This window comes from Carassius auratus, chromosome 14, assembly GCF_003368295.1.
Source record: "Carassius auratus strain Wakin chromosome 14, ASM336829v1, whole genome shotgun sequence".
NCBI lineage: Eukaryota > Metazoa > Chordata > Actinopteri > Cypriniformes > Cyprinidae > Carassius > Carassius auratus.
The window spans coordinates 1,264,126-1,289,696 of NC_039256.1; the positions used below are offsets into that span (position 1 = coordinate 1,264,126).

At 39.4% G+C, this 25,571-nt stretch overlaps 2 protein-coding genes across 4 annotated transcripts in view; one reads left to right on the forward strand and one right to left on the reverse strand.

The window, feature by feature from the left end:
* Positions 1 to 2,938: 2,938 nt before the first annotated feature.
* Positions 2,939 to 8,346, reverse strand: LOC113113389 (magnesium transporter protein 1-like). The gene is made up of 10 exons (XM_026279543.1): positions 8,194 to 8,346; positions 7,720 to 7,889; positions 6,926 to 7,043; positions 6,328 to 6,468; positions 6,101 to 6,241; positions 5,163 to 5,252; positions 4,765 to 4,828; positions 4,595 to 4,669; positions 4,425 to 4,515; positions 2,939 to 3,642 (listed from the first exon to the last, which is right to left on the reverse strand). Exons 1-10 carry the CDS (start codon positions 8,272 to 8,274, stop codon positions 3,627 to 3,629), a joined length of 987 nt encoding a protein of 328 aa, XP_026135328.1. The 5' UTR covers positions 8,275 to 8,346; the 3' UTR covers positions 2,939 to 3,626.
* Positions 8,347 to 8,906: 560 nt separating this feature from the next.
* The window catches only part of LOC113113390 (THO complex subunit 2-like), a 75,470-nt gene continuing 58,805 nt past the window's right edge, over positions 8,907 to 25,571 (forward strand). For all 3 annotated transcript variants that reach the window (XM_026279544.1, XM_026279545.1, XM_026279546.1), the window contains exons 1-9: positions 8,907 to 9,037; positions 10,234 to 10,289; positions 11,370 to 11,461; positions 14,210 to 14,261; positions 15,679 to 15,749; positions 16,398 to 16,519; positions 18,351 to 18,484; positions 19,866 to 20,026; positions 24,992 to 25,084. In XM_026279544.1, the coding sequence (XP_026135329.1) occupies positions 8,955 to 9,037; positions 10,234 to 10,289; positions 11,370 to 11,461; positions 14,210 to 14,261; positions 15,679 to 15,749; positions 16,398 to 16,519; positions 18,351 to 18,484; positions 19,866 to 20,026; positions 24,992 to 25,084 (864 nt within the window). In that variant the 5' untranslated portion in view covers positions 8,907 to 8,954. The remainder of the gene's footprint in view (positions 9,038 to 10,233; positions 10,290 to 11,369; positions 11,462 to 14,209; positions 14,262 to 15,678; positions 15,750 to 16,397; positions 16,520 to 18,350; positions 18,485 to 19,865; positions 20,027 to 24,991; positions 25,085 to 25,571) is intronic.

The window sequence follows — 25,571 nt, forward strand, 5'->3', positions numbered from 1 at the left end:
TAGTAAACTTGCTCAGTGTTTAAAACCAGGCCAAAGCTATGAGCCATGTAATGCCGAGTAGCTCTTTGCACCAGAAGACCGCAAGATCAAGGTCTTTGGCGCATGGCTCATCGCAGTGCAGGGACACCAGGCTCCCAGCTGCTACACGACCACTGCTGTACCTCGCCAGGAGCCATATGTGTGGAGGGAAGTGTAAAGGGACCTGGGAAGAGGTGCTACAGCAAGTGGATGAGCCAGTGCTGTGACTCCCACCCACCGTCAGCTGCCAAGGCGTCTTCCTGACAGCGTGGAGAGAAGGGTAGAGTGCACGATCGGCCCAGCTCCCAAGAGTTGCAAGCGGTCTCAAAAGTTTTGAAATTTATGTTTGATGAGAGCGTGAAAATTCAAAAATTCATACATTTGCACAAAAGAGCTCTTTCCTCCTCACTCACTCACTGTAGTGCTGCTTGCCCCCACCTGCTTGCCCCGTCACAAAGGTTATGACCGCGTATCACTCACCGGTGCATCCAAAGACCGAGCCCCTATGTCAGTTCCTGAGCGCATGCAAAACTATTCTGGGAATCTCATGCTGGTTACTCATTGTGATAGAGTGTGGGTACCCCCTTCAAATCAGACGCAGACCTCCCTGCTTCAACAGCATGGTGTAGTCTCTAACATTTCCTTGAAATGCCCTGGTTCTGAGACAAAAGAGACTGCTCGAAAAAGGATCAATAGAATGAGTCCCTCCACGCGAGCTGGAGAGCAGATTTTACAGTCGCCATATTGTGGTAGAGAGATGGAGGACTCCACCTGATTCTAGATCCCAGGCCCATCAACATAGCGCACTGCAAGTGTATGTTCAGGATGATAACGCTGACACAGAAATGTGCGCTTGGCGGCCATTGCATTTTGTCTTCCCTGCACCATTTCAGACTTGGCAGTTCTATTCTCTTTAAAGGGGGGGTGAAATGCTCATTTTCACTCAATATCCTGTTAATCTTGAGTACCTATAGAGTAGTACTGCATCCTTCATAACTCCAAAAAGTCTTTAGTTTTATTATATTTATAAGAGAAAGATAGTCTGTACAGTTTTTCCCGGAAAAACACGAGCGGCTGGAGGCGTGACGTGTGGGCGGAGCTAAAGAATCACGAGCGCCAGTAGGCTTTTGCGTTGAGAGAGTTTGGAAGCTGTGACATTACTGTGAGGAAAAAAACATCATCCAAAACAAACCATTGCTAACAGTCAGATTCAGCGTAGATTTATGATCCAGAATCAGATCCAGAATCAGATCCAGAGGCTGAAATTTAACGAGAGCAGCATCAGCAAAGGTGTCTCTATGTGGTATGTACTGAAACTATATATATTTGCTTAGCAGGTTTGGAAAATGACTAAGTTCCACTTTATGTCGTCTTTTTTTTTTTTTTTTTTCCTCTTCGAAATGCAGGGAACAAACAAAAACACTTGCACAACTCCGTTGATGCTCTGTAAAAATAAACTCCATCCACTGGTCCCTTAATGCTGTTTCTCTTTTGGTAATCTGTGCAGGGATGTCTTGCCCTCGCAGCCAAAAACACACTTCTTTTGTGACATTTCGCGACGCTCTCGCTCTGATCAGTGAATGTCTCTGCTCTACTCTACGGGAGCGCGTGCTCTTCTGGCAGAAGTGCCTCAGGACCCATATAAGGAAATTCCGCTCCATCTAACATCACACAGAGCCATACTCGAAAAAAAACTTTTTTCCGAAACTTGTGACAAACCGGAAGGAGTATTTTTGGAACAAAAATAATCATTCAACAAAAATACTCCTTCTAACGTACAACTTAATTTTTGAAACTTTGTCCATGTTTAGCATGGGAATCCAACTCTTTAACAGTGTAAAAAACTCAGTATGCATGAAATTGCATTTCACCCCCCCTTTAAGGAATTTCAGAGGCTGCTGAGACTCATGGCAGTTTATGTAATCTGGGTTTATTACACATGCGCCTGCTACAGTTATGGCTGAAATCTTGAGTCACTTGTTGGATGACGTGGACTTTGGACAATTTGTGCATCGAAGTCTCCAGGCAGCTGCATTGAAGCTCTGATAAAGATCTCTTAAGCCATAACTTTACCCTGGGCTTGGTGACATCATGTGTAGTGGTCACAACGGACACATTGCACTGGCCAGCAGCCACGATGTATGCTTTCCTCCGATCAAGATAACACAGCTGGTATTATGCAAGATAAGGTAGGATAAGCTGATAAGGATACACTTATCGCCCCGAACTGGCCGAACCAGCCTTGATTCCCGGACCAGACAAGGCTGGTGGCACTTGTGGCTGCTTTTGCCTTGTTTGTTCCCCTTGGCCGGGCAATCGATCGGTAGGCACATCCTGGTGGAGAGTTTACCCATCACCTCATAACCCCAGTTCCCTTAGAGCGGGAACGAGACATCACAGAGGTCGCAGGTCGCAGAGGACTTGATTGTCACGTGCACAATATTTTATTCTGCCTCTCGAGCAGAAGTATTTATATAGGAGTATTTGCATGCGATTTGCATACCTCTCGAAAATTGGCCAGTCATCAGTCATCATTTGCCAGACTGTCATGAGCAAATAGGACTTCAGTGAAGGTTGGAACAGAAGGATAACTCCCCAAAATGGAGAAATGTCTCCGTGATGTCTCGTTCCTGCTCTCAGGGAACCAAGGTTACAATAGCAACCGGAGACGTTTTCTACTGGGATGTTGTGGCATGTACCAGCTCGAAGAGATTGTGCACAATAAACTTAAGAAAGAATTGTATAGTAGATATAGCAATGCTGCTAAATCACTAGGTAGCATTACACAATGCTCCAAACAAAGCCATGAACCAACGATTACTTTGTGTACCTAATATTATTAAGCGGTTTCACTTTGGAGAATCCAGCTGACAGAATGAAAAGACTGACTGGAAGAGCAGTCAAAAGAAATACAATGCAGCAAGGAATCAAGGCACTTTTAATGGCAGAAATCATCACCTGAGGCAGTGCAAACACCCCACATTCACCTGAGCTTTCCTTCCATTTCCTACTGAACCTCATACTCATACCTCAGAAGCTACACCGGCTTCGATTTGACTTTGGACACTTGATATGCATATTTATGAGGTAGAATTAAAAACACCTTGCTTGCTTTTGTTCATCTTCCAAATCCATGCATTTTACTGAACCAGATTCAATATAAAACTGATGAGCTACAAAACAATTTGCAAGTGATGCCATACAGTGTATCCGCTTCAGTTTATCCTCTGTCCACCTTTCCTTGCACTAAAGCAGTGGTTCTCAATCCTGTCCTGGAGTATCTCCCTCATCTATCACACTCGACTCAACTCATAAGCTCATTAGTGGATACTGCGAGACCAGAAGTGGGTGTGTCAGATAGAGGGAGACATACTGGGGCTCTTAATGGATCGGTTTGAAAACCACTGCACTAGACCACTCAGGGAGAGAAATCCAACAAACTAACATTTTCATTAAAACCTTTAAAATGTAATCTATAATATATAAAAGAAAACGAGCAAAAAGGCACATACAGGCTCAAGCAGAACTTTACCAAATCAATCTCTCATTTTAAACATTTAGGCACTTTGTGCATTAATATTTGCCACGGTTCCTCCGAGGGTCTTCGTTTAACCGAACAGGAAGCTGCACAAAAAGAAAAGGCAATGTCAGTATAACCATCATATGGATATGAATAAATCCTTAAATTAACATTCATAAATGTGCAAACACACAAACACATGTTTTTTTTTTTTTTTTAAAGTGTGTTCATCTCATAGGTGTAATGGTTTTTATTCTGTACAAACTGTATATTCTATCGTCCTTCTCCAAACCCTACCTCTAACCCTAACCCTCACAGGAAACTTTGTGCATTTTTACTTTTTACAAAAAAACTCATTCTGTATGATTTATAAGCATTTTGAAAAATGGGGACATGGGTTATGTCCTCATAAGTCACCCTCTCCTTGTAATACCTGTGTCATACCCATGTCATTATACAGAGTTGTGTCCTGATATGACACAAAAACAAGAGCACACACACACACACACACACGCACACATGCACGCACGCAAACACACACACACACACACACACACAGAGAGCCATTCAAATGTTTATGATTTTGTTAAGATTTGTAATGTTTTTTTTTAAAGATGTTTCTTATGCTCATTCTGGCTGCTTTTATTTAAACAAAAGCATATTTGTGAAATATAACTGCAATATAAAATCATGACTTCAGTGTCACGCGATCCTTCGGAAATCATTCTAATAAGATTAAAAGCAAATACCAAGAGATTCTCAAATGAATTTTACTCGTTATATAAGCTGTACTTTGCATACAAATGCATTACAGAAGCACTTTCATTAGTGCTCTCAGACTTTTTGACCTTTGCATTAATATTTCTGTCCATTTATTAGACCTCACCTGTAAGGATATCCGTGATATTTGGCCCTAAAGATGGAGAGCAGCCAACTGAAGAAGAGCACCACCAGCCCGATTCCTGCTACACACATGACTGCAGAGAAACAAGACACAATCAACCCTGTTCTGATCCCTCAAGCGTTCATAAAGAGCACAGGCTGATGACAGCATACTTTTCCTCTTCCCGATGTCCAGGTCAGAGGTCGCGGCTTCGTGAAGCAGCACCATTCCTAAAGTTACCGCAGCATCTGAAGCAGAGCTCAGGAACACATGAACTAGACTAAAACCACAGCATGTAACTGCAATCACGCAGTGCAACTGATCTGAGTGCAACGAAGGATACTGAAGAGAAGAACAATGTGAGTCTCTGCCACAAACTGAGCCTGACTGCTGCCGTGGATGTAACTCTGAAATCAAAAACACATGTTTCTGTGGGCTGAACAAATGAAAACGTACAATCGAGGCAATGCAGTGGCATTATTCAATCAAAACAGTGGTCGTTTATTGACAAGCCTTGAAGGAGACATAACACCAAAACCGAGCATTTTTCTGAATGAGAGTGGGAAGTGCAGATGTTTGACAGCAAAAACATTAACATTACTGGTTAAACTCAAGGAACATGAAAAGAAGAAAAAGGCATGTTGCATGGCATGCAATATCGCGAAAAAAAAAAAAAAAGTTGCCTGGCAAAATGGCTGAAAATGTTGCCCCCTGCATGATTAGCGTCTGGGTCTAACTCACCACTTGGCCAGTGTTTGGGTTCTTGTGAGCGTATGGAGGTCCTCTGATGTGGTTCCACATTTGACCAGAAGTCATGATCAAAACAAAACTCTAGATCCAGAGAGACAGAGAGAGAAAGGTGTTCATGTTAACCAGATCTGTTCTGAAGAAATGCCTGCCCATGCTAACTTCTCTATGTTAGTAGGGAGAATGAGAATGGTTGTGAATGCACTGATATGCAGGTGTTCATTTGTTATGAAGACAATGGTAGGTGTGAATAAGGAACAATGATCAAGGACTCTAGAAATGAATTGGGTTTCTATTGTATTGTCATTTTCATCTGCCAAAAATCTTTCATTTCCATTTTATTAGAATATGCTAAATATTTTTTGCATCATGTTTGTCTGTTTAAATGCATGCCAGCTTTTGTGGCTATCTCTATAACCAAAGCCATTCTGGAGTTATTATTTATCCTAAACACTCAAAGCTAAATTTATCCTCGCTTGATTAAAAACTGGTAACACTTTGATGAGCAGTTCTCACTATTAACTAGTTATTTATAAGCATGCATATTACTATCTTATTGGCTGTTTATTAGTACATATACAGCACATACTAATGCATTATTTTGCATGACCATATTCTAGATCCCAAACCTAAACTTAATACCTACCTTAACAACAATTAATAATAATAGAGCTGTGCAATTAATCGCATGTGATTGTCATTCGCATCCATTCAGTAAAGAACCGGCTTTCCTGACGAGATGCGAATCATGATCGCTTGCCATTAATTGCACAGCTCTAATTAATAAGCAGCAAATTAGGAGTTTATGGCAATACAAGTTATTATTTAAAACTGTGAATATGTCCCCAAATTAAAATGCGACCTTAAAACCTTTACAAGGGCATCAACAGAAGAAGGAACTCATGTTTGTGTTATAAAACACAGATGCCCACCAGTGCAGAGAAGGCCCAGACGTTCTTGTTGAACAGGAACTCCAGGTTGTTTCGTCGTAAGTAAGCCAGACTGCCGATGAAGGCCAGCAGCAGACCCAGCAGCAGCGGCCCGGCGTAGTTCGGAGGCCTGATGACCCGGATCTGAAGGACACACACAGACAGACAGCATGTTAAAGACTGCAGTGAGCGTTCAGCTCAGATCCTCAGTGTGTCTGCACTGGACTCACATGAACATCTGTCCGGTCGGCCACCCATCGAGCCAGCTGTTCGGCCGCAAACCCCCGCACCTGCAGCTCGTATGTGTCCGCCGTCTTCGGTTTGCCTTTGGCCGGGAAGTTGATGAACGTCGGAGCCGAGTTCATGTTAAGCTGAAGAAGGCATGCGCAAAATGAAGTTACTGGACTTAATAATGTAATAACATGCTTTGCTTACCAAACAACTTGACATTACATAATTGCAGACTATTGAATATTTTTATCAGCTCCTTTCAGATATGGATATGAACAGTGTTTAGTGCATTAAATATTGCGTTACTCCCAAAGAAAAGTAACTTATTGCATTACTTTGTTACTTTTTATATTCCACATCTGGGTCGTGCTTGCTTGTTCGTTTTTAATATTTAAAAAAAAAAACTATATTTTCTGCAAATGTTATATTTTTCTTTTACATAAAAAGTTGTTTATAATGTTTTACTTTGAATTATAATCACATTATGGAAATAAAAAGGGTTGCACATACTGGTTCATGTTTTAATTTGTACATGAAACAACATTTGCAACCCTTTTTGGAGCCGAGTACAAGGGGAAAATATATTTCAGTCGTTACCATCTGAAAAACATCTGAGCCTTCATCAAAATCCACCGTTGCAAAGAAGATCCTGTTAGTAAACGCACTCGAATAACGCCAGGAGTTGGCAAGGATCTGGTACTCTTCATCTGCCTGTCTGAACACAACAGTAAAAGACACTAAATGTGTGTTTTATATACCAGCGCTGATGAAATGTCAAGTATATTTAACACCATTGATTCAGTGCAGAAATGATGACTAATTTTAGTTCCCCAAACATTCTCCTCATCTGCAAAAAACTCCATCCCGAAGTCACTCCTTGAGTCAATGTCTCGGTCTCAAAAGCCAGATTTTACATACAGTTAAAGTCTTGTAGGCTTCCAACAACAGCAATGTGCATGCACTTCACCTCCAGATTATCGTACAGTGTCTTTTTCGGTTTGTAAAGTGTGTTTGCGATCTTACAGTCGATACTTGACCTCTACACCACGTCTGTCCTGTTCAGATCCAAGATTTTGTCTAAGCTCTATGTATTTATTTATTTATTCACTCTTTAATGCCATTCCAGCATCAATGCTATTTTCATGATGATCTCTGAATAAATTATACAAGGTTTACACTTAACAAAAGGTTCTAAAAGACTTTGTAGATTAGACTAAAACTCTAAAATACATTCTGGTGATACATTTCTAAATAAACCAGATTAAACCATTGTCCATTTACATTAATAACAGTACATGCTAAAAGAAACATGTTTCACAGTTATTGTAGTTCAGCGAGGATGGTGTTCACTAGGTTTGGTTAATAACAAGAGTGAGCGTGTTCTCTCTCACTTGCAGACTGTACACTGTCTCTGAGGCTGCAGTGCTGTGAACATGATGATGACCGAGTAGTTTCGTGGAGGGGCTCGGACCAGCCTCCTGAACTTCTCTCCGTTCAGCCGGATCACTGCACGCATACTGGTCCACTCCATCATCTGACTGACCTTCTCTGACAGCAGGGTCTGCACACGCACGCACACACACAAACACACACACACACACACACACACACACACACACACATAAACACATAAACACAGGCCAAGTGTGTCAGCTCAGAATACACTGAGAAAAACCCAAATCAATCATTCATTTTAAGTGATTTATAGATGGAACACAGGGTTTTAAACATGCAAAAAATAATACGTAATTAAACGGTTAATCCCTTGTTGTGGTTGTGAGCCAGAGCGAAGCTATGAGAAGATGATTTGAGTAAACAGTGAACTCTGTGTATATGAGGGAGGAAAACAATTCAGATCCACTGACCTCTTTCTTTTTCTGTCCATCTGATGGCGTGCCGTATAAACTAACAGCGAGGAAAGCTATTATTAAAAGTTTGTAATACATGTCTGAAGCAGCCGCTGCGCCCACGACAGAATGAACTCCTGTCCGATGGTGGTGCGATGCGATGCGAAACGGAAGAGCAGGTAAAATAAAAGTCTCAAGCCATAAAACAAAAGCAGTTCGTATTTACAAAATAAAAGCCCTATGCTGGCACTGACTATTATATAAGCTCATCCATTCAGCTTTCACATGTAATTTCTTTGTGTTTGTTTTTCAAAAAAAAAAAAAAAAAAAAAAGTGACCTTTATGATTGGTTTCGTGATCCGGGGTCACAAATGTATTTTATTTATTTGTGAACTCTTCTCCCTTAAAGATGATTATGTGTTTTCCTGCTGGGTGCGAATAACGATTCACCGTGTTTAATGTTTCATTAAACATGATAATAATTTATATACAGTTAATGCTCGCGGATACAACTCTGTCTGTACAATCGACAGACACAACTGAAATATGAAAACAATGCATATCGTCATTTCAGAAAAATATATATTTTTTTTTTTGGGGGGGGGGGTCAATAGCTTAACAATTAATGACATGGAGACGTTAAATGAATTGGAAATGAAATTAAATGAAGAGACTTATTACATTAAATTAAAAACTCCTGCTTCCCGAGATGCACTGACGCGCGTGTGCGCGCGAGCTTGTGTGCGCGCGAGCTTGTGTGCTAAACATCCGGTGAGTGAATGTGCGCGAGGAGGAAGATGGCGACGCTGATCCTCCCGTCTGACTGGATAAAAAACTGGGATAAATCCGGCAAAAATGAGTTGTGAGTAAGAGTTTGGTAATCAGATGGCAAGTGGAGATGAAAATAAAGATATATCTGTTTTATTTGGGCTGTATCACCGTGGGTGATCGTTCTCCTCATTGTGAATGTCCTCAGCTAACGTTAGTGCGCGTTAAAGACTCGTTACTCAAAGTTCAATAAAATAACCAACACATCTACATATATCACTAACCATATAAAGAATATAAAGTCTGTAGTTTCTGTTCCTGAATGTGTAAGACACTTTATCCGATACTTAAGTACTATTCATGAATATAATGTCAGTGTGCTAATAGTTAGCAATGTTAGCATTAGCATGTGTCTACTTATCAGTGTGTAACATAGTGTTAAACTTATGTTTCATGCTGATAAATGTGATCTGATACACCCTGAGCAGAGCTGGAGTCAGTATTATGGGGTGTTATGAGGTTGTGTGTAGTGTAAGGTGTAGATGTAACGTCAGTTGTGCTAAAGAGTTCACTTTTATAAGCGCCCTTCAGATTTCATGAGATCTCGCTCGAGTCTGAAACGAACTGATCTGCCCTGACGTTACCCAGAGAGCGCTTCTGAATACTACAGTCTCGGAGCACACGGGGCGGTCTGATTACGGACTGATAGCAAGCTGCCTGTCCGCTCGAGCAGACCGCATTTTGAACAGGTGTGATGAAGCGGATGCCAGTGCATGCTACACCTAGTGGTTTTCTAGACGAGGCATCTTGTTTCAACACTGCTTTTGCATGCAGCATTCTTAAAATCCAGAGAGCTGTCACGTGCAGGTCTGTCCTGTTAGGCAGCTTACTAGAGTTTTGAGCATTGCCTGATTGATATTCACCTGCACCTGTCTTTAACAGGTAGTTTGACTTTGACCCATGCAGGTTTTCGTGAAACTGATGAGATGTTTGCAGGATATTCAGCTGATAATGAAGTGTTAATAATAACCTGTGTCATAAGGAGTGTGTTAAAGTTGTTCAGCATCATCATACTGAGGTGATTGTGGTGCTGGATTAGACAAACAAACAAACTTTAAATGTGTAGTGAGTAATAAGTTATACATTTTTGATCTGTCATGCCCAAAAACTATTAGACCTCATTCACTGTTAATCCAATGCAAATCAAACTTTACTGTTTTTGATTACGTGCTTATTGATAACTGAAATTCTCTTTCTAGCCGTTGACTTGTTTGTCTTTTCTGTTTCCAGTTTCCAGTTTTTCCAGGACCTCGCAGGGAAACCCAGCAGTCCTCAGGTTGTTAAAGGTGAGCTCACGTCATCACCTTTAATCTTCTGGGGCTTGTGATGGTGTTTGTAGATAGGGATGCAACGAAATGAAAATTATTGGCTGAAACAGAAAATGCCTTTTTAATGAGCTCAATTTTAATGTGACTGAATAATAATAAAAAAAAACCTCTACAAACACCTTCTCTTTACTGAAAGTAACACAATATAATAGGACAGAATTTTTATTAACATTAGTAACACATTTAAATAAGGTTTATAAGTTAAATACTTTAGTTAACATGATGTTAATTTACTATTAAAATCATCATTTGTGCTTGTTAACAGTTCATGCATTCAGAATTAACATAAACTAATAACTGTAGTCTCATTGACTAACATTAGGAAAGATGAATAAATGCTGTAATAAATGTATTGTTCATGGTAGTTAATAAGCTACATTAACTAGTCTATTATAAAGTGTTACCTTAATATTAAATAGCAATATATTAAGTTTATGCTGAAAACCAAAAATGCCATTTTCGGCAGCCAAGAATTCTGTGCATCCCTAGTGTTATACATGAATGGTATTTGTGCAGATTGTAAGTTATAATACACAAATTATGCTTTTCATGTAAATCAGAATTTAAAAGTACATTAAAATGTAAGCAATAGCACATCCTTGTTCATGTAAACCATAAAAATGACAGGAAATCTCAGAAGTAAGCCAGCAGTGATATGTTCCTTCTCTGTGGCACTCAAGCAGGACAGAGTCTGTCCGTCCTGTCTAATATTTTCATCTCTTCTCTTGATAATCCAAAGCGACTGACACTGGTTGTAAAGGGTCAGAAGAACAAGTTTTTAATATTCCACATGAGCAATATTTACAACATTTACGTTTGTATTTTTAGTGTTAGCAATAAATGCCAACTGTGCTGTAATTACTATACTGCTCATAAGATTGGCTTTTTATTCAAGATGTTAGTATTATCTATTTATTGACATTCTTCTTAGATTTTTTCACTTGTTTCCTGCCGTGATTGATAATTTCACGGTAGCTGGAATAGCCCTAATTTATAAACGGTTAACCAATCATCCATTATCCTGTGTGTGTGTTGTAGATCTGCAGACAGGCCTGTACGAGCTCTGCTGGCATGTAATCCAGGGCAGTCTGAAGGTGGATGTGGCTGCCAGTGTCCTGACTGATGTAATGGTGAGTGCTGACCCCGTCTCATAACGTTAGCCCACCCCCCTGCTCTGAGACCACTAGGATCGACTGTCTGGGTTTGTGTCACACGTGATGTGACGGAGACTGTTCTCTGTGTTACTCGCATGGTTTACTCCTCTTAATAGTTAATACAAATACTGTCATCGTTTACGTGCTATCATACTTCATATTAACAGGGGTGATAGCGTTCCGGCACCACGCCGGATTTCCGGCGTAGGCTACTGTGGCTGCGAAAAAAAAAAAAAAAAAAAATCAGGTTGGTTATATTGGTCTACGGCGGCGTTTTAGTGCCATGTTAAAAAAATAATAAAAATAATAATAATGATAAAAAAGATTGTCTAATGTTTATTTGATGTCTGTTTTTAAAAGCACGGAAGAGAATATGTGCTGTTATGTTAGACATCGTTTCAGCTATTCAAATAGTTCCGTTTTGTATGTATGGCAAAATGATTTCGTTTCTGTTTTTATTAATTAAGTTGTAATGGGAAGATTTTTTATTAGTCAGATATACATAAGGTATAGGCGCATATCCAATGGTTTTTGCGGAGAGTGGAAGCTTGCACAATGCAATACAGAGTCGTCACTTGCACTTTTTTTTATCCAGTAGAAACGAATTATCCTCAAAACAATACATGCCTTACCAACATCAAATACATAGATGGGGAGATTTAAATTATTGCTTAACGAAATAAAAAAAAATCAAACCAAAAACTCTTTCATTATATCTGTAAAGATGCATTTCTCGTGTCAAAGTGGAGATTTCTATTAAGGATCTTGTCACTGATTTAGAATACACTAGTTTATTCATAAATAATTCAAATATCCCCTTACCCTCCGACACATTCATTGTTATTTACAAGGAATACAAGTTGATGTAGACTAATATAAATTTAAAATACATCGTTTTAATAAATACAAATCAGCAAAACTGTTTCAAGTGATAGGCATTATTCAATTAAAAGTATCAATGAATAAAACATTATGTTGACCAGGTGGATTATTCATTGAAATCATGGAGAATGACATTTAGTTTTATTTTCATCATGAATGACAGCGCACCGTGTATTTACAGACAAACAAAATCTGCAGACGTCTCTTTACCGCGGAAGTGAACTTAATAAAACAGAAACGAAATCAATGTGTCATACATACAAAACGGAACTGTTTTAATAGCTGAAACTATATCTAAACGTTTTGCTATGTTCTGTCTATGCAAACAGAACAGCAGTAGGCTACATAGGCTAATAAATCAAGTGCGTCATCGTCACAACCATAGCCTTGTTTCCGCACGGAATAAAGTATTTTATTCTCGGAACATTTCGACTTTATTCTCCGACTTTATTTTTATTATTAATATTATTATTATTTTTTGCAGAGGTTAGATATTTCGACTTTATTCTCTGAATATTCCGACTTTAATCTCGGAGTTTCGACTTTATCTCGGAAACTTAGATTTTTTTTTATTAAATATATATTTTTTTTTTTACATGGCACTATATGTCGTCGTACTGATCTGTCATTTAGATGTGAGATGCGCAGGTCAGAGAGCAGCTTTAACGCTCAACGACTCATGAGCCAATCAGAAGTAGTTAAGGGGCGGGCCTCGTGTCTTTGTCAAATAGATTGATACAGGTTAAGGCAATGCTCCATGCGCGAAGGTGTTTGCAATTGTGTCTCATATTTCTCAACTCCAAACGTAAGTAATGGCACTTACTGACCTGTCTTGGTATGACTGTAGCATCTGCAGCATTTACTTCCAGTGATTGTACTAAGATGGGCTAATAAGGTCAATGTAGGCACTGAACATATTGAGAAGAAAATGCTGTGTTTTCTTGAATAATACTGAGGGCATAATGCAAATATGAAAATATCTAAAAAAGAGCCACTTGTCAATAATGATGATCAGGGTTATACATACTTAGGCTGTTTATATATTTGGGCCCAGGGGCCAACAAGTTGTGTTAAAAGTGCGTCGCATACATAATACCCTCTCGGGGGGCAAGGAAAAAAAGTTCAGGCTCAGGAATTTTTTTCACTATCAGCCCTGTATTAATCCTGTGTGATTCACTTAACCATAAACTCATTCTGGACGCTTTTCACTGTGATAAAGTGAATGTGGATGGAGACACTCAAGCTCCAAAATCAAGTCTATTAATCTAGTTAAACAAACCCAAGCTGCTTTTTGAGGGAACATTAGTTAATGGAAAGCCACCGGCTTCTAACCCTAACATCTCCTCTGATTCACCTAACACATGATTTAAACAGAAACGTCTCTGCATTACTGATTTCTCTGAAGTCCGATTATTGACTCCGACTCTGACTGGTTGAGTTTCTTTGCTGTCACACGAGTGCTTCTGATGGGTCAGAAGTGTCCCAGCGCCTCACACACTAATGCAAACACCTTGTGAAGTTCTGCCAGGACTCTCCTGTCCCAGCACCCTCAGGAAGTCTGTGGAGTTTGCAGTCCCGTGTGTATCTCCGTTAACGTTTGAATCAGACGTCACGCGTGTTCTCTGGTTTGATCTGTGCAGCGTGGACACAGATTGCTTTGCTGCTGCCGCTGGGACATCTCATCCAGCCGAAGTGTTCAGTGATTGATCACCAGCTTCTGCTTCTGTGTACTGTCCACCGTCCTCCAGTGAACTGGAAAAGAGACCATCAAATTCTGTGGAATTGAAATGCTGTAGAAGTTTGTGCAATGTGCCATTAAAAGCAATTGTGTTTGTCTTTCAGGAGCTGCGGGACGATATGGCTTCTGTTTTAGCTGACGTGTTCTGTATATTAGGTAAGCCCTGCCGTATGTTTACTCATGCTCACGCTGATGAAGGAGAGCCTGATGTGTTACCTGCATGAGTGAACCTGCTTATTAAACTGAAAAATGGCCGTCTGACAGATGTTTGCTGCTGAATTTAGTCTTACTGAACTCTGCTCTTCATTAGTCAGACACCGTGTGATTGATTTAAATGTTCATGTAATGTCACATGGAGATAGCACAGCTCTTGAAACCTACAGAAAACACACAGAGTTTGTTACCGATTAATGAATTGTGAGGACCAGATGAAATGAGGATAATCAAATCATCGTTGGTTTAGAAATTATGTTTTACATTTCTTTTATAAACTCTTTGCATTATCATAAATCTTCTTTTAAAAGTGCAACTATTTAAATGTCATTTTCTTCCAAATGATCTTAATGGTTTTTTTCATGCAAACACACAGTTTTGATGTTTTTGTTCATTCTGACGGCACCCATTCGCCACAGTCACTACTACTGAAAATATCCTTTACAATGTTAAAATCCACTTACAGCTAACCACCAACTAGTGTGAAGTTGATATTCCTGGCCTTTAAAAAAAATAAAATAAAAATAAAATAAAGATCAACAGGAGTTATGTAAAAAATAAAAAAAAACATTTATTCTAATCTTTTGATGTTCCTTTTCCACTGTGCTTTCTCTCACTGTATCTTTGCATTTATTTTAAAGTGCAGTTGTATTATAATAACGTTTCTTTCTTAATAATTTTAGTAACAATGATGATGATACTTCTATTATTATATTAATAAATGTATTATTATATAAAACGACTAATGGGCCTAAGGAGTCCCAGACAAAAGAGTTTTGACTAAAAAAGAAAAAAAGACAGCTTTCTTGTAGCCCTCATAAACACTGCAGAGAAACCCCACCGAACAGGTTTGTTGGGTTTTGTTGGATCAGTGTGTTCCCAGTGTGTTTTCACCCAACTGAACCTCATTCAGCGGTTGTGTGTGTGTGTGTGTGTGTGTGTTCAGTGTGAACATGAGTTACTTTCATAATCTTCTAAATCCAACTATACCCGACTCGTGTGTGTGTGTGTGTGTGTCTTTACAAAAAACCTTCAGTAGACAAAAACAATTTGTGAGCGTTGAAGATGCCATGTGATCTGAAACCTTTATGCATCCGCATGCCGTTGTAAAGACTAAGACCATCCCTCACATCCTCGGTGACATCTGTGTGAAATTGAAGAAGGCATCTACCCTGACGAAGAGCAATTGGATTCATTTCTCCTTACAAAGCTTATTTAACGGCCTGTCTACAAGAACAGTGTGTGCTTTCAAATAATTGCTGTAACCATTCATTAAAATGGCAGTAGATGTACGTAACACCTCAAGAATTGATTTCTACGTTATGTATGTCTGATTCATGTGTAATTGATGATCTTGCAGATATCGAGACGGGCTGTTTGGAGGAGAAACACAAGCGAGATCATTTCACCCAGCTGGTCGGAGCCTGTTTGGTGAGTAGAGCAGCGTGACCACTGTGTGGCAGTGATGCACTTCCAGACGCGTCTCTCCTGCTACAGCACACACTGCAGATGACCAAATGGGGTTTTTTTGCGAGCACACAGAAGTGGGTGGCCGTTCCCCTGACTCTGAAGATTAGCAGCGTTAGAGTATTGAGTGGCCCAAATTCTGTCCTCCAGTGAAAAATGAAATTGTAGCCACAAAGGGCCGCTCACCTCCCCTGAACGAACCTCCAGCGCGGTGCTGGAATTAAACAAGACCCTTTCACTTCGGCTGTGGGTTTTTGAGCTAGGCCTCAAACCGGAGCACGATTCGCATCTTCGTCGTGGCAGAACACGAGGTGTTTGTGATGGCAGTCGAGGTGACTCATGAAGACCTGCAGTGCTCCTGCTCTCTTCTTTTCATCTAAACCACTGTACGGCTGATTCGTATGCAAATACACACTTGTTATACAGTGTTATTAGTGTCTTATGTAAGTGTAGCTGAAGGCCATTGAGGTCGGATGTGGGCAGTGCTTCGCTGATGGATGCTGAGATGATATTCAAGCATTTTGATGATTATAATTCTGGTTTTAAGCCCCTGATAGATGCAGTGTTGGGGAAGAGTGTCTAATTAAAGGCGTTGTTGTCTGTGGTTTTCAGGTCTGTGTTCCTGACGGTATGCTGAAGGAGAGATTGGATCCAGAAACGCTGGAGTCTCTGGGGCTGATCAAACAGGCTCAGCAGTTCAACCAGAAGATTGTCAAAATCAAGACCAAACTATTGTAAGTCACATTTCCACCTTAAATTGGATCGATTGCATCTTTCCCTGTGAATACATACAGATCTTGCCTACCTAGACAGCATTCTCTCTTAAACCAGTGTGTGGTTTACAGTCAGTCGAGGTGTTTGTAGCTATCAGAGCGCCGTGTAATCAATCCACGGTACTTGCCTGGTTAAAACCGTTTTCCAGCATTATTTCAGTATTTAACAGTGGAGTTCCTGGTGAAAAACTACATTACCCATAATTCAGCAAAGAAATATCCTCCAATTGTGGAATCAAATGAAGAAAATCACACCAGAAGAACTCTTTCGCACTGCAAATGAGATCATAAAGCTCTCAAGCTTCATCAGTGTTTGTGCTGTGAATCTTCATTTGCCTCAAGATTCGATTATGATTCAGTGGTCAATGAATTGATTATAAAACAATTATAACTGACTACACTTAGGGGATCCCTTGGCACGACAGATATTTTGATATAACTGCATGTGTATTTGACTGTTCGAGTGAACTGAATTCAGGATCTCGTGTTTTCTGAGAGACTCTTTCTGTGCGAGGCTTTAGTCAGCGCCGGTGTCCCACTGACTTCCTCTTTTCCCATCACTCACGTCCCACACCTTTTCTCTTTCATGCATCTTTTCGTAAAAAATGAAATGTGCTCAAATATCTGTTTTTAATGACGTTCGATACATTCTGAAGCACCGGCTGCTTCTCTCCTCCTGCCATGTTTCTCTCTGTGAACATCAGATACAAGTGCTGAGCTTCCAAAGGACATGTGTAATTCTTTATTAATGTTTCATAAAAGTACTGTTTCAAATAAAACCGTGTTAAAGCAGGAGCTGCTGCACTCTATAGCCAGTCTTGTCTTTTCAGCAAATCATACTATTTAAGAACTATAAAATCCTTTAAAATGTTATGAAATGTTTTACTGTTAACAGAAAAATGCAGTTTCTAACCTCAGTACAGGACCTTGAGATATATCAATATTTGATAACATAAAGATACAAATGGCACAGTGTTTTGGTTGATTTGATCAGTATCTAATGTAATTCACTTTTGAACAAAGTATTTTCTCGTCAACTGAAACCCCGTTGAAGACTGCCCAGAGCTATAATTGGGATTGAATAATAACAGAAGTAATGCTATTGTAATAGAAATATAAACATCTGTCCACAAAGATGTTGAAAATGATGTGCATGTGAGTCATTGTGAAAGTTCAGTGGACTCTATACTTCAATAAAACAGAAACGAGACGGTGAGAAACACTGCTGGTAATCGTATATAGGAGGAAAATGAGTATTGAAACAGTTTCAATTATTCTGAATCGATGTAAAATGGATATTTGAGGTCACTAATATCTAAACATGAGGGAGAACAGCATGGCTATTTTTAATGGCAAACTGACTTGTGACTTCTTTAGTGTGCGATCATTTGCATCTGAAGCGCAGAGGTTGACCTCGCTGGGTATAAAACACCTCGAGTTCATTGTTTTTCTCTTTCAGACACGGGTCGCTGCTTTCTGCACGTTCAGAGATTGTTGTGAATCTATAAGATGTCCCCAGCCTCATTTAGCTGTAAATGAAAAGCATAGCACTGAACTCCCATGATGAGGATTAATTTCACGCCTTCGTGTAGGTCTTTCTTAATGAGTTTGATCAAGATTACAGAGCAGTATGGCCTGAAAGCCCCTGTTACGTGACACCCAGCAGTCCTTTCATTAACATGAGGTGTTCGTACTCGACCAGCAGACCTCAGCTCTCATGATGTACTTCATTAGTTTCAGATGACTGCATGAAGTTATTTTCTGCTGTAACCTTCTGTCTTTCACTCTTTAGTTACAAACAGCAGAAGTTCAATTTGTTGCGGGAGGAGAATGAAGGCTACGCTAAGCTGATCACGGAGCTTGGGCAGGATCTGTCGGGGAATCTCAGCAGCCACCTCGTCCTGGAGAACATCAAGTCATTAATCGGTATAGTACGCACTGCATCACCCGTCCTAATGACTCGTGAGCTCAGATACATCTAATATTGCTGTTCAGTTCCAGACGTGATATGATGAATAGTGGGAGGATGATTAGTAACAGTAGATGAGTGTACACATGAAAAGTGTGTATATATATATATATACATACATACATACATACATACATAAATATTCTAACTTATAGGGTTAGTTCACCCAATAATAAGAATTATGTCATTAATAACTCACCCTCCTGTCGTTCCAAACCCGTGAGACCTCCGTTCATTTTCGGAACACAGTTTAAGATATTTTAGATTTAGTCCGAGAGCTCTCAGTCCCTCCATTGAAGCTGAAGGGACAGTTCGATCATCAAAGTAGTCCTTGTGACATCAGAGGGTCAGTTAGAATATTTTGAACCATCGAAAATGCATTTTGATCCAAAACTAGCAAAACTTAGACTTTATTAATTGTCTTGCATTATTGAATTGTCTTCTCTTCCGTGTCTGTTGTGAGCGAGTTCAAAACACTGCAGTTTAGCAATATCCGGTTTGAATCATTCAATGTAACCAGATCTTCTTGAACCAGTTCACCAAATCTAACTGAATTGTTTTAAACGGTTCGCGTCCCTAATATGCATTAAACCACAAATGACTTATGTTAGAGCGTCAAATTCGCGTCTTACGCATCTAGTTTGCCGCTTGAACATTTTGAATGCATTCGCACGTCTAGAGCGAAATAGACGCGCGTAGAAAGCAAAAGTTTGAAGCGAAATTTACGCACATCTGAGGCCAAATTTGCTTGTGGGATGGGCAAATGCCAGCGGTTGTCTGTTTGCAAGATGGCTGATGTTGATCGAGCACTCGGGTCTTTTCCACTTTTGACGCCAATTGACGCCAAAGTTCAAATTTTTCAACTTGAGCGGTAGGTGCGAATTCGCATCAAACACATAAATGCACAAAAGCACAGTTTGCGCGTAATACGAACACACACACAAGTGTAATATGTAAGTGTGTAATTAGCAAGTTAATGAAGAGTAGTTATTCTAGATTGATATCTTAAAAAGAAACAGCATGAGTGTTGGATTGGCATCAGTATCAGCAGATCAGTGTCCGTGACTGTATCAGATATGGAAACAGTGGTATCTAGCCACCCCTAATAAAGAACATATGTGTAATACATGATCTAGTGTCAATGCAGTGGTGCAAATGACAGATGAAACTCTCACATTTGCCCCGGGTCATTGGGCTATCTCTGTTGAGCCCTGATAATGATGGGCGCAGTGAGCCAAATACAGCACTTTATGGTCACTTGAGTGAGCTCGAACCAGCTGCCATGTGAGAGACCATCACTGAGATCATGAGCTGATGCAGTCCATGTTCTGTCCTCAGGATGCTTCAATCTGGACCCAAACCGTGTGCTGGACATCATCTTGGAGGTGTACGAGTGTCGCTCTGAACACGATGAGTTCTTCATCCCTCTTATCAAGTCCTACATGTGCGAGCACCAGACCCTCTGCCACATGCTGGGCTTCAAGTTCAAGTTTCACCAGGTACGCTCCATCGAATAGCATTGTGTATGGTTCCTACATGCAGATCCACACAATGAAAGACACCGTAGTGTTGCACGATATACTGGTACTGAAAAAGTGTAACGATACCCTGCTTCTAAAAAGGGTATGATTCTGCATTTTACTAGTAATCGTACTTTAAGAACACACTTTCATAGCTGTAAAACACACGGAGGAATAGAAAAGTAGACGTGTCTGATTAATATGTTTAATGTAACCCTTAAAATACAATCTAGTAAGATGGAATTTGAAAATGGAAAATAGAATATGGGGAAAAATAAACCAGATTTCATTCATATAAACACATTTCAATTTCACGAAGAAATATGAAATAATGCCTGAGAAATAATAAAAGGACAGCTTGAATCAAATTTTTTTATTTTTTTTAATTAGAAAATCGTATTGTGAATCAGAATCATGAATCGGATCGCACCATGTGTTGAGTGAATTGTTACATCCCTAGTATTGAGCATTAACCCCTTACTAGTAACCCCCCTTTTTTGGCATGGAGACCGAAATTACATACCCAAAATAAAAAGGTTTCTGCTCATGATTCATTCTGACTAGATACATAATCAACCTTTGTTCACAAAGCTGACACTTTAAAGTTTACTGTTCAGGAATCAGAATCACTCAGACTGTTATGATAATAGAGATATATAAGCTCAAACATAAAAACAAAAATAAAAATATTAAAAACATATGTTTTAAATGTATTTAAAAAAATTTTGATGTAGGAAATGAGTTTGAAAACACAGTGTAGCTAAGGCCACAAGTCTTCCAAGACTTCATAAAAAATTTCATAATCGAATCTGTAAAACTGTGAATTTTATGAAATATTTTCTAAGGCCATGTCATGTGTGTTTTTAGAGAAGGCTAATCAGATTGATTTATGGCCCTTGTCATCTCTGTAAGATCTCACATGTAAACTCTCCTGTGCTCTTTGTGTATGTTTCACTGTTGAAAACTGCCCGAATCATGATTGTATTGTTCTCACCAAACGGTTCTTTCACACCTCCGCCAAGTATGACACATTATCCGCATTATTCTTTTATCATTATTCTTTTGTTTTTATTCCACCTTTATTAGCCTTGATTGTGGTTTTTCAGGCTTTACAAAGCAACAAAGCAGCGATCTCACTTCAGTCTCTCTTTGCATTTAGCCCTTATTTATCAAAAGTCTTACTATAAAAATACAACAAAACATTTTCTTACGACCTTACGTGAATTATTGAGACAAAAATGCATTATGAAGAAGAAAAGCACCTGCTATTAGTAGCATTGGTGCTAACGTTAGCATCAAGCTACATCTGACAATTTATGAAATTATTAGTACACTTTTACTCAAAACTCACTTTAAACCCCGATCGAGTGTTTATAATAACTTCCTTTAGCGATCAGGGGTGGAATTTGGTCGTTTACTGTTGTAAAAATATGTTATTGGTAGCCTTTTTCATCGCTGCACAAGTTAGCATTTCCGATGTACATTTTCGATTTTTTTTATAAAAACGCCCCAGATCTCAAGAAATTCTCATACCAAGCTTTACTATCGTAATCGCGGGTTTATTATTCGGATATTTTGTGTGTACAGAGGTGTTTCAGTGTTGTTTTGGCCAGATAACTACCAGGAAGTGTGCAGGAAGCATGTGACACGATGGGGCGGTGTCCAGATATGAAACTCTAAGATTGACGTTTGAAAGACCCAATCAGAGTCTGAGTCACACACCGCACGAGCTGTGACTACTGCACGCACACACAGATCGCTGGGAGAGGCTGTTTATCATCTGATCGCGTAAATCCGTGGAAAATGAATAGAAATGACGATTCTGTCTGAAGAAATATGAAGTAAACATCAGTAAATATATCCATATATCTCCGCAGATTAGGGCTGCACGTTTTCAAGTTTTTCATTAACCGTTAACCGAGGCCCTTAGCGGTTAATACTCGGTTAACCATAGTGTGCCATAGTAACCATAACCATAGCAATTTCCGGACATTGGCCGAAAAAAAAAAAATCCGACAAAATGTAATCTCTCCGGTCAAATTGTCCTATTAAAACTGCCTAATAATGCCGCCCATTAACACAATCTGAATTTGAGAAAAAGCCTAGAATGTATAACAAGGAGACTCCGCGGCCGCCTCGCTAAGGCTATGACTATGAGTATGTTTGACAGGTACAATATTTGAAAATCGATAATTATTTATTTATTTACTTTAATTACATTTATATCTTTTTTATATTTATATCAACCCATAGACTTTCAAATATCAAAATGTCATGAATTAATATGTATTTGTGTACAAAATGACATATAAACATATTTTCCTATTATACTTTGCCTGGAAACGCTTCCAACAAGGCGTCGGTTCTATTTCTAGCATGCACGCGTCGAGCCGCGCCTGAGCCGCTCGTCTCACACAGGCAGTCGGCAAGCTCTAACCTGTTAACATGGGAACCGAATTAAAAACAGACACGCCACGCAGCTGAGATGCTTTCGCCACGCATCCAGTGTGTCCTGACCGGCCTAATGATGCCCGGGTGTTGGCTGTTGAGACTACAACAACGAGGTTTTACTTTAAGTATATCTAAGCACTGTATTGCAATACTTGCATTTTGCCCCGTCACTGTCAATTTTAAAGTGGTCCAACGCTGTACTTTTTTTTGCCCGCTTCATAATAGAAAAATGACTTCTTCTTGTGGACATTACAAATGTCTGGGAGCGCTCTGGCGGTCTCTGGTGGTGCAAAAATTTATTACAACTAAATTCAATGCACGCCATTGACGTAACTTAACCGAGCAAAATGTTTCACTCGGTTACGCAATTTTTAACGGTTAATCGGTTAACCGGTTAACCATGGACACCCCTACCGCAGATATGCATCTTTGGTCTGTAAATCCTTATTGACGCTGTTCAGTGAGTCTATGTGAACACAAATAAACCGCTCTTGACATGACTGAATATGAGTGAGTTGTGAATTTCTATTCAAAATGTGGCATAATACGGATTTATTATTTTGCACTCCTGACATAAATGACTAAATATCTGTCACTGCAACAATGTTTTATCAAAATATTGGTCAAATATCGAAGCTTGAGTCTTTAAACTTTCCATTGATGCACAGTTTGTCCAGATGAAGTAAGACAGTGATGTTTAATGTGCTGTGAAAGTGAAACAATAATAAACTGGGGCCGTCAGCGATGTTTGCACGCAAAGGGGTTAACAAACAATCGCACACGTTTCTGTGAAGTTTTGTCTTTCATAGTTTCATTAATGTAACCAATGTGAAGTCTGAAAGGTGCCATATAATGCACAAATACAATATTTTAAATTGTTCTTTGAATTTAAGCAAAGTTTTATCAAAAAATACCCCAAAGAAAATTTTTTGTATTACTTTCTCGAAATTGCACTTTTAGGGCATAAGCCAAAACGCTCTGTTTATGTGTATGTCCCTTTTAAATATAAATGAGCTGTTGCTTCCGTCTCCCTTCCAGTGTTGCAAAGACTTGGGTGTTACTTTAACACTGTTTCCGCGGCTTGCTTTTCATGTCCGCGGGAGGGTTTTTGTTGTGAAATTGTTGTGTGTTGTGATGCTTACTTAGTAATCTGGATGTTTGCGCACATAGCATTCAATCCATCTTTCAGAAGCAATCTTTGCACAATTCCAGCGCTGAACTGACTCTTGTATGTGAGGTAGTTGATCTGGTGTAAAATGTTAGCACAAAGTATAGGACTTTTTCCTTTTTTTCGGGCCATTTCATTCGAAAATGAAATGTAACCACTGTGTCCTCAGCGGTCTATGGAGACTCCTCTTTTAATGGCTCTTTGGCACTGACATTGTACATTCAGCAGCTACAGCAAGAGAACAGTAATGATGGACCGCTGCTTCTCATTCAGGGCTGTGTATATGCTAATAGAACAGACAGCATCACAAATGGGCGGGGCTTTCACCAACTATGTCATCAGAGTCATGTGGAGAGATGTTTTTATGTGTTTATGATGTTTTGGAATTATTAGATAATGAGTGAGTGGATTTTTGCCATTCTATGCTTGTTGTTTCCACACACTGCAGTCACACAACTGTGTTTAAACACCTTATAAAAGTGATTTTTGCATTCTGTGGCACCTTTAATTTTCTTATGCATAAAAATCAATAAAATAATTCATAAATGGTTGTGTAAAATGACAGTAATGGTTTTTGTAATATTGCAGCCTTACCTTGTAAAGACTTAATAATAATTTTAGATAAATGATACATTTATGCATTAATGTTGTTGTGTAATTTTAGAGTAATTAAACATGCCAGCTTATGTTCCACCTTTGCAGTGTACAGATGGCTAACATTTTATTGGTAACAGTCTGCAGTATTCTGATTGAAGTAATTGGCTAATTTGGAATATTTTATAAGAAGACAACACTGATACATTTAACACCGTCATTATCCGAAAAAAAAAAAAAAATGGAAATCACTCCAGGGGACAAATATTACCTCTTTTTGAAATTGAATTTCCGACCCTCACGTGTACTGTTAATGTTGAGTTTCAGGTTAGGCGTGTTCGGTTTTAAAACACAGCCAGTGCTGGGCAAAATTTCAGAAATATTTCCAGTCATTGTTTCTGAACATTTGTCATTGCAGTGAAGAGTACATCAGTTGGCATGGCAACTGTTCTGATAACTCTCTTTAGTTTTAGTTCATGTTATTGTGCAGTAATATTCACTGACTCATACAAGATGACTGCTGTCAAGCATCATTTTCTGTCATAACTTTTTTTTCCCCCGATGAACAAAAGTATTAGGAATCTGCTGCGGTCAAATGCTCAAAAGGAATAGGACAGGAATCGTTTGCACATAGTGAACAATACATTGTGCAGCTGGGTTTGTTCGCCTTCTCTTGGACAAGTTCGTTGTCTGTAATCATGTTAATCTGGTGTTTTCTCTTTTTCTCACAGGAGCCTAATGGAGAAACGCCATCATCTCTGTACCACATCGCTGCCGCTCTTCTTCAACACAACCTCATCGCTCTTGAAGATCTCTACGTTCATGTAAGTGGAGGAGTCATGTCTGGAGCAGTAGTGTACCGAACCATGCAGTGTCAACCCTGTTACCATTCTTAAACGGTTACATTTAAAGCTGCAGTCGGTAACTTTTGACGCTCTAGCAGTTAATAAACAGAACTGCTTGCGTCTTGCGGAAGAACATCGTAGCCGGAGCTACTTCTCTCTGTTTATGTCTATGAAGAATCACAAAGGTACTGGGTTACTCCGCCGCGGTACCCCCGAAGCAATCTAAAATAGTCCGGATATAAACACTTATTATAGGTGCACCCTAGTGATTCAGGACAAGCTAAAAACACGGTTTGGAAAATGGATTCATAGTGTACTCGCTTATTATATACATTTTTCTACATTTTGAAAACAAACAAAGTTACGGACCGCAGCTCTGATTGGTTGTTTGCTTACCGGGAGTGGATGACTTTCTGCAAATGGCAATAGGACACTGGGAGGAGCCAGAGGAGCTTGATTTTTTCAC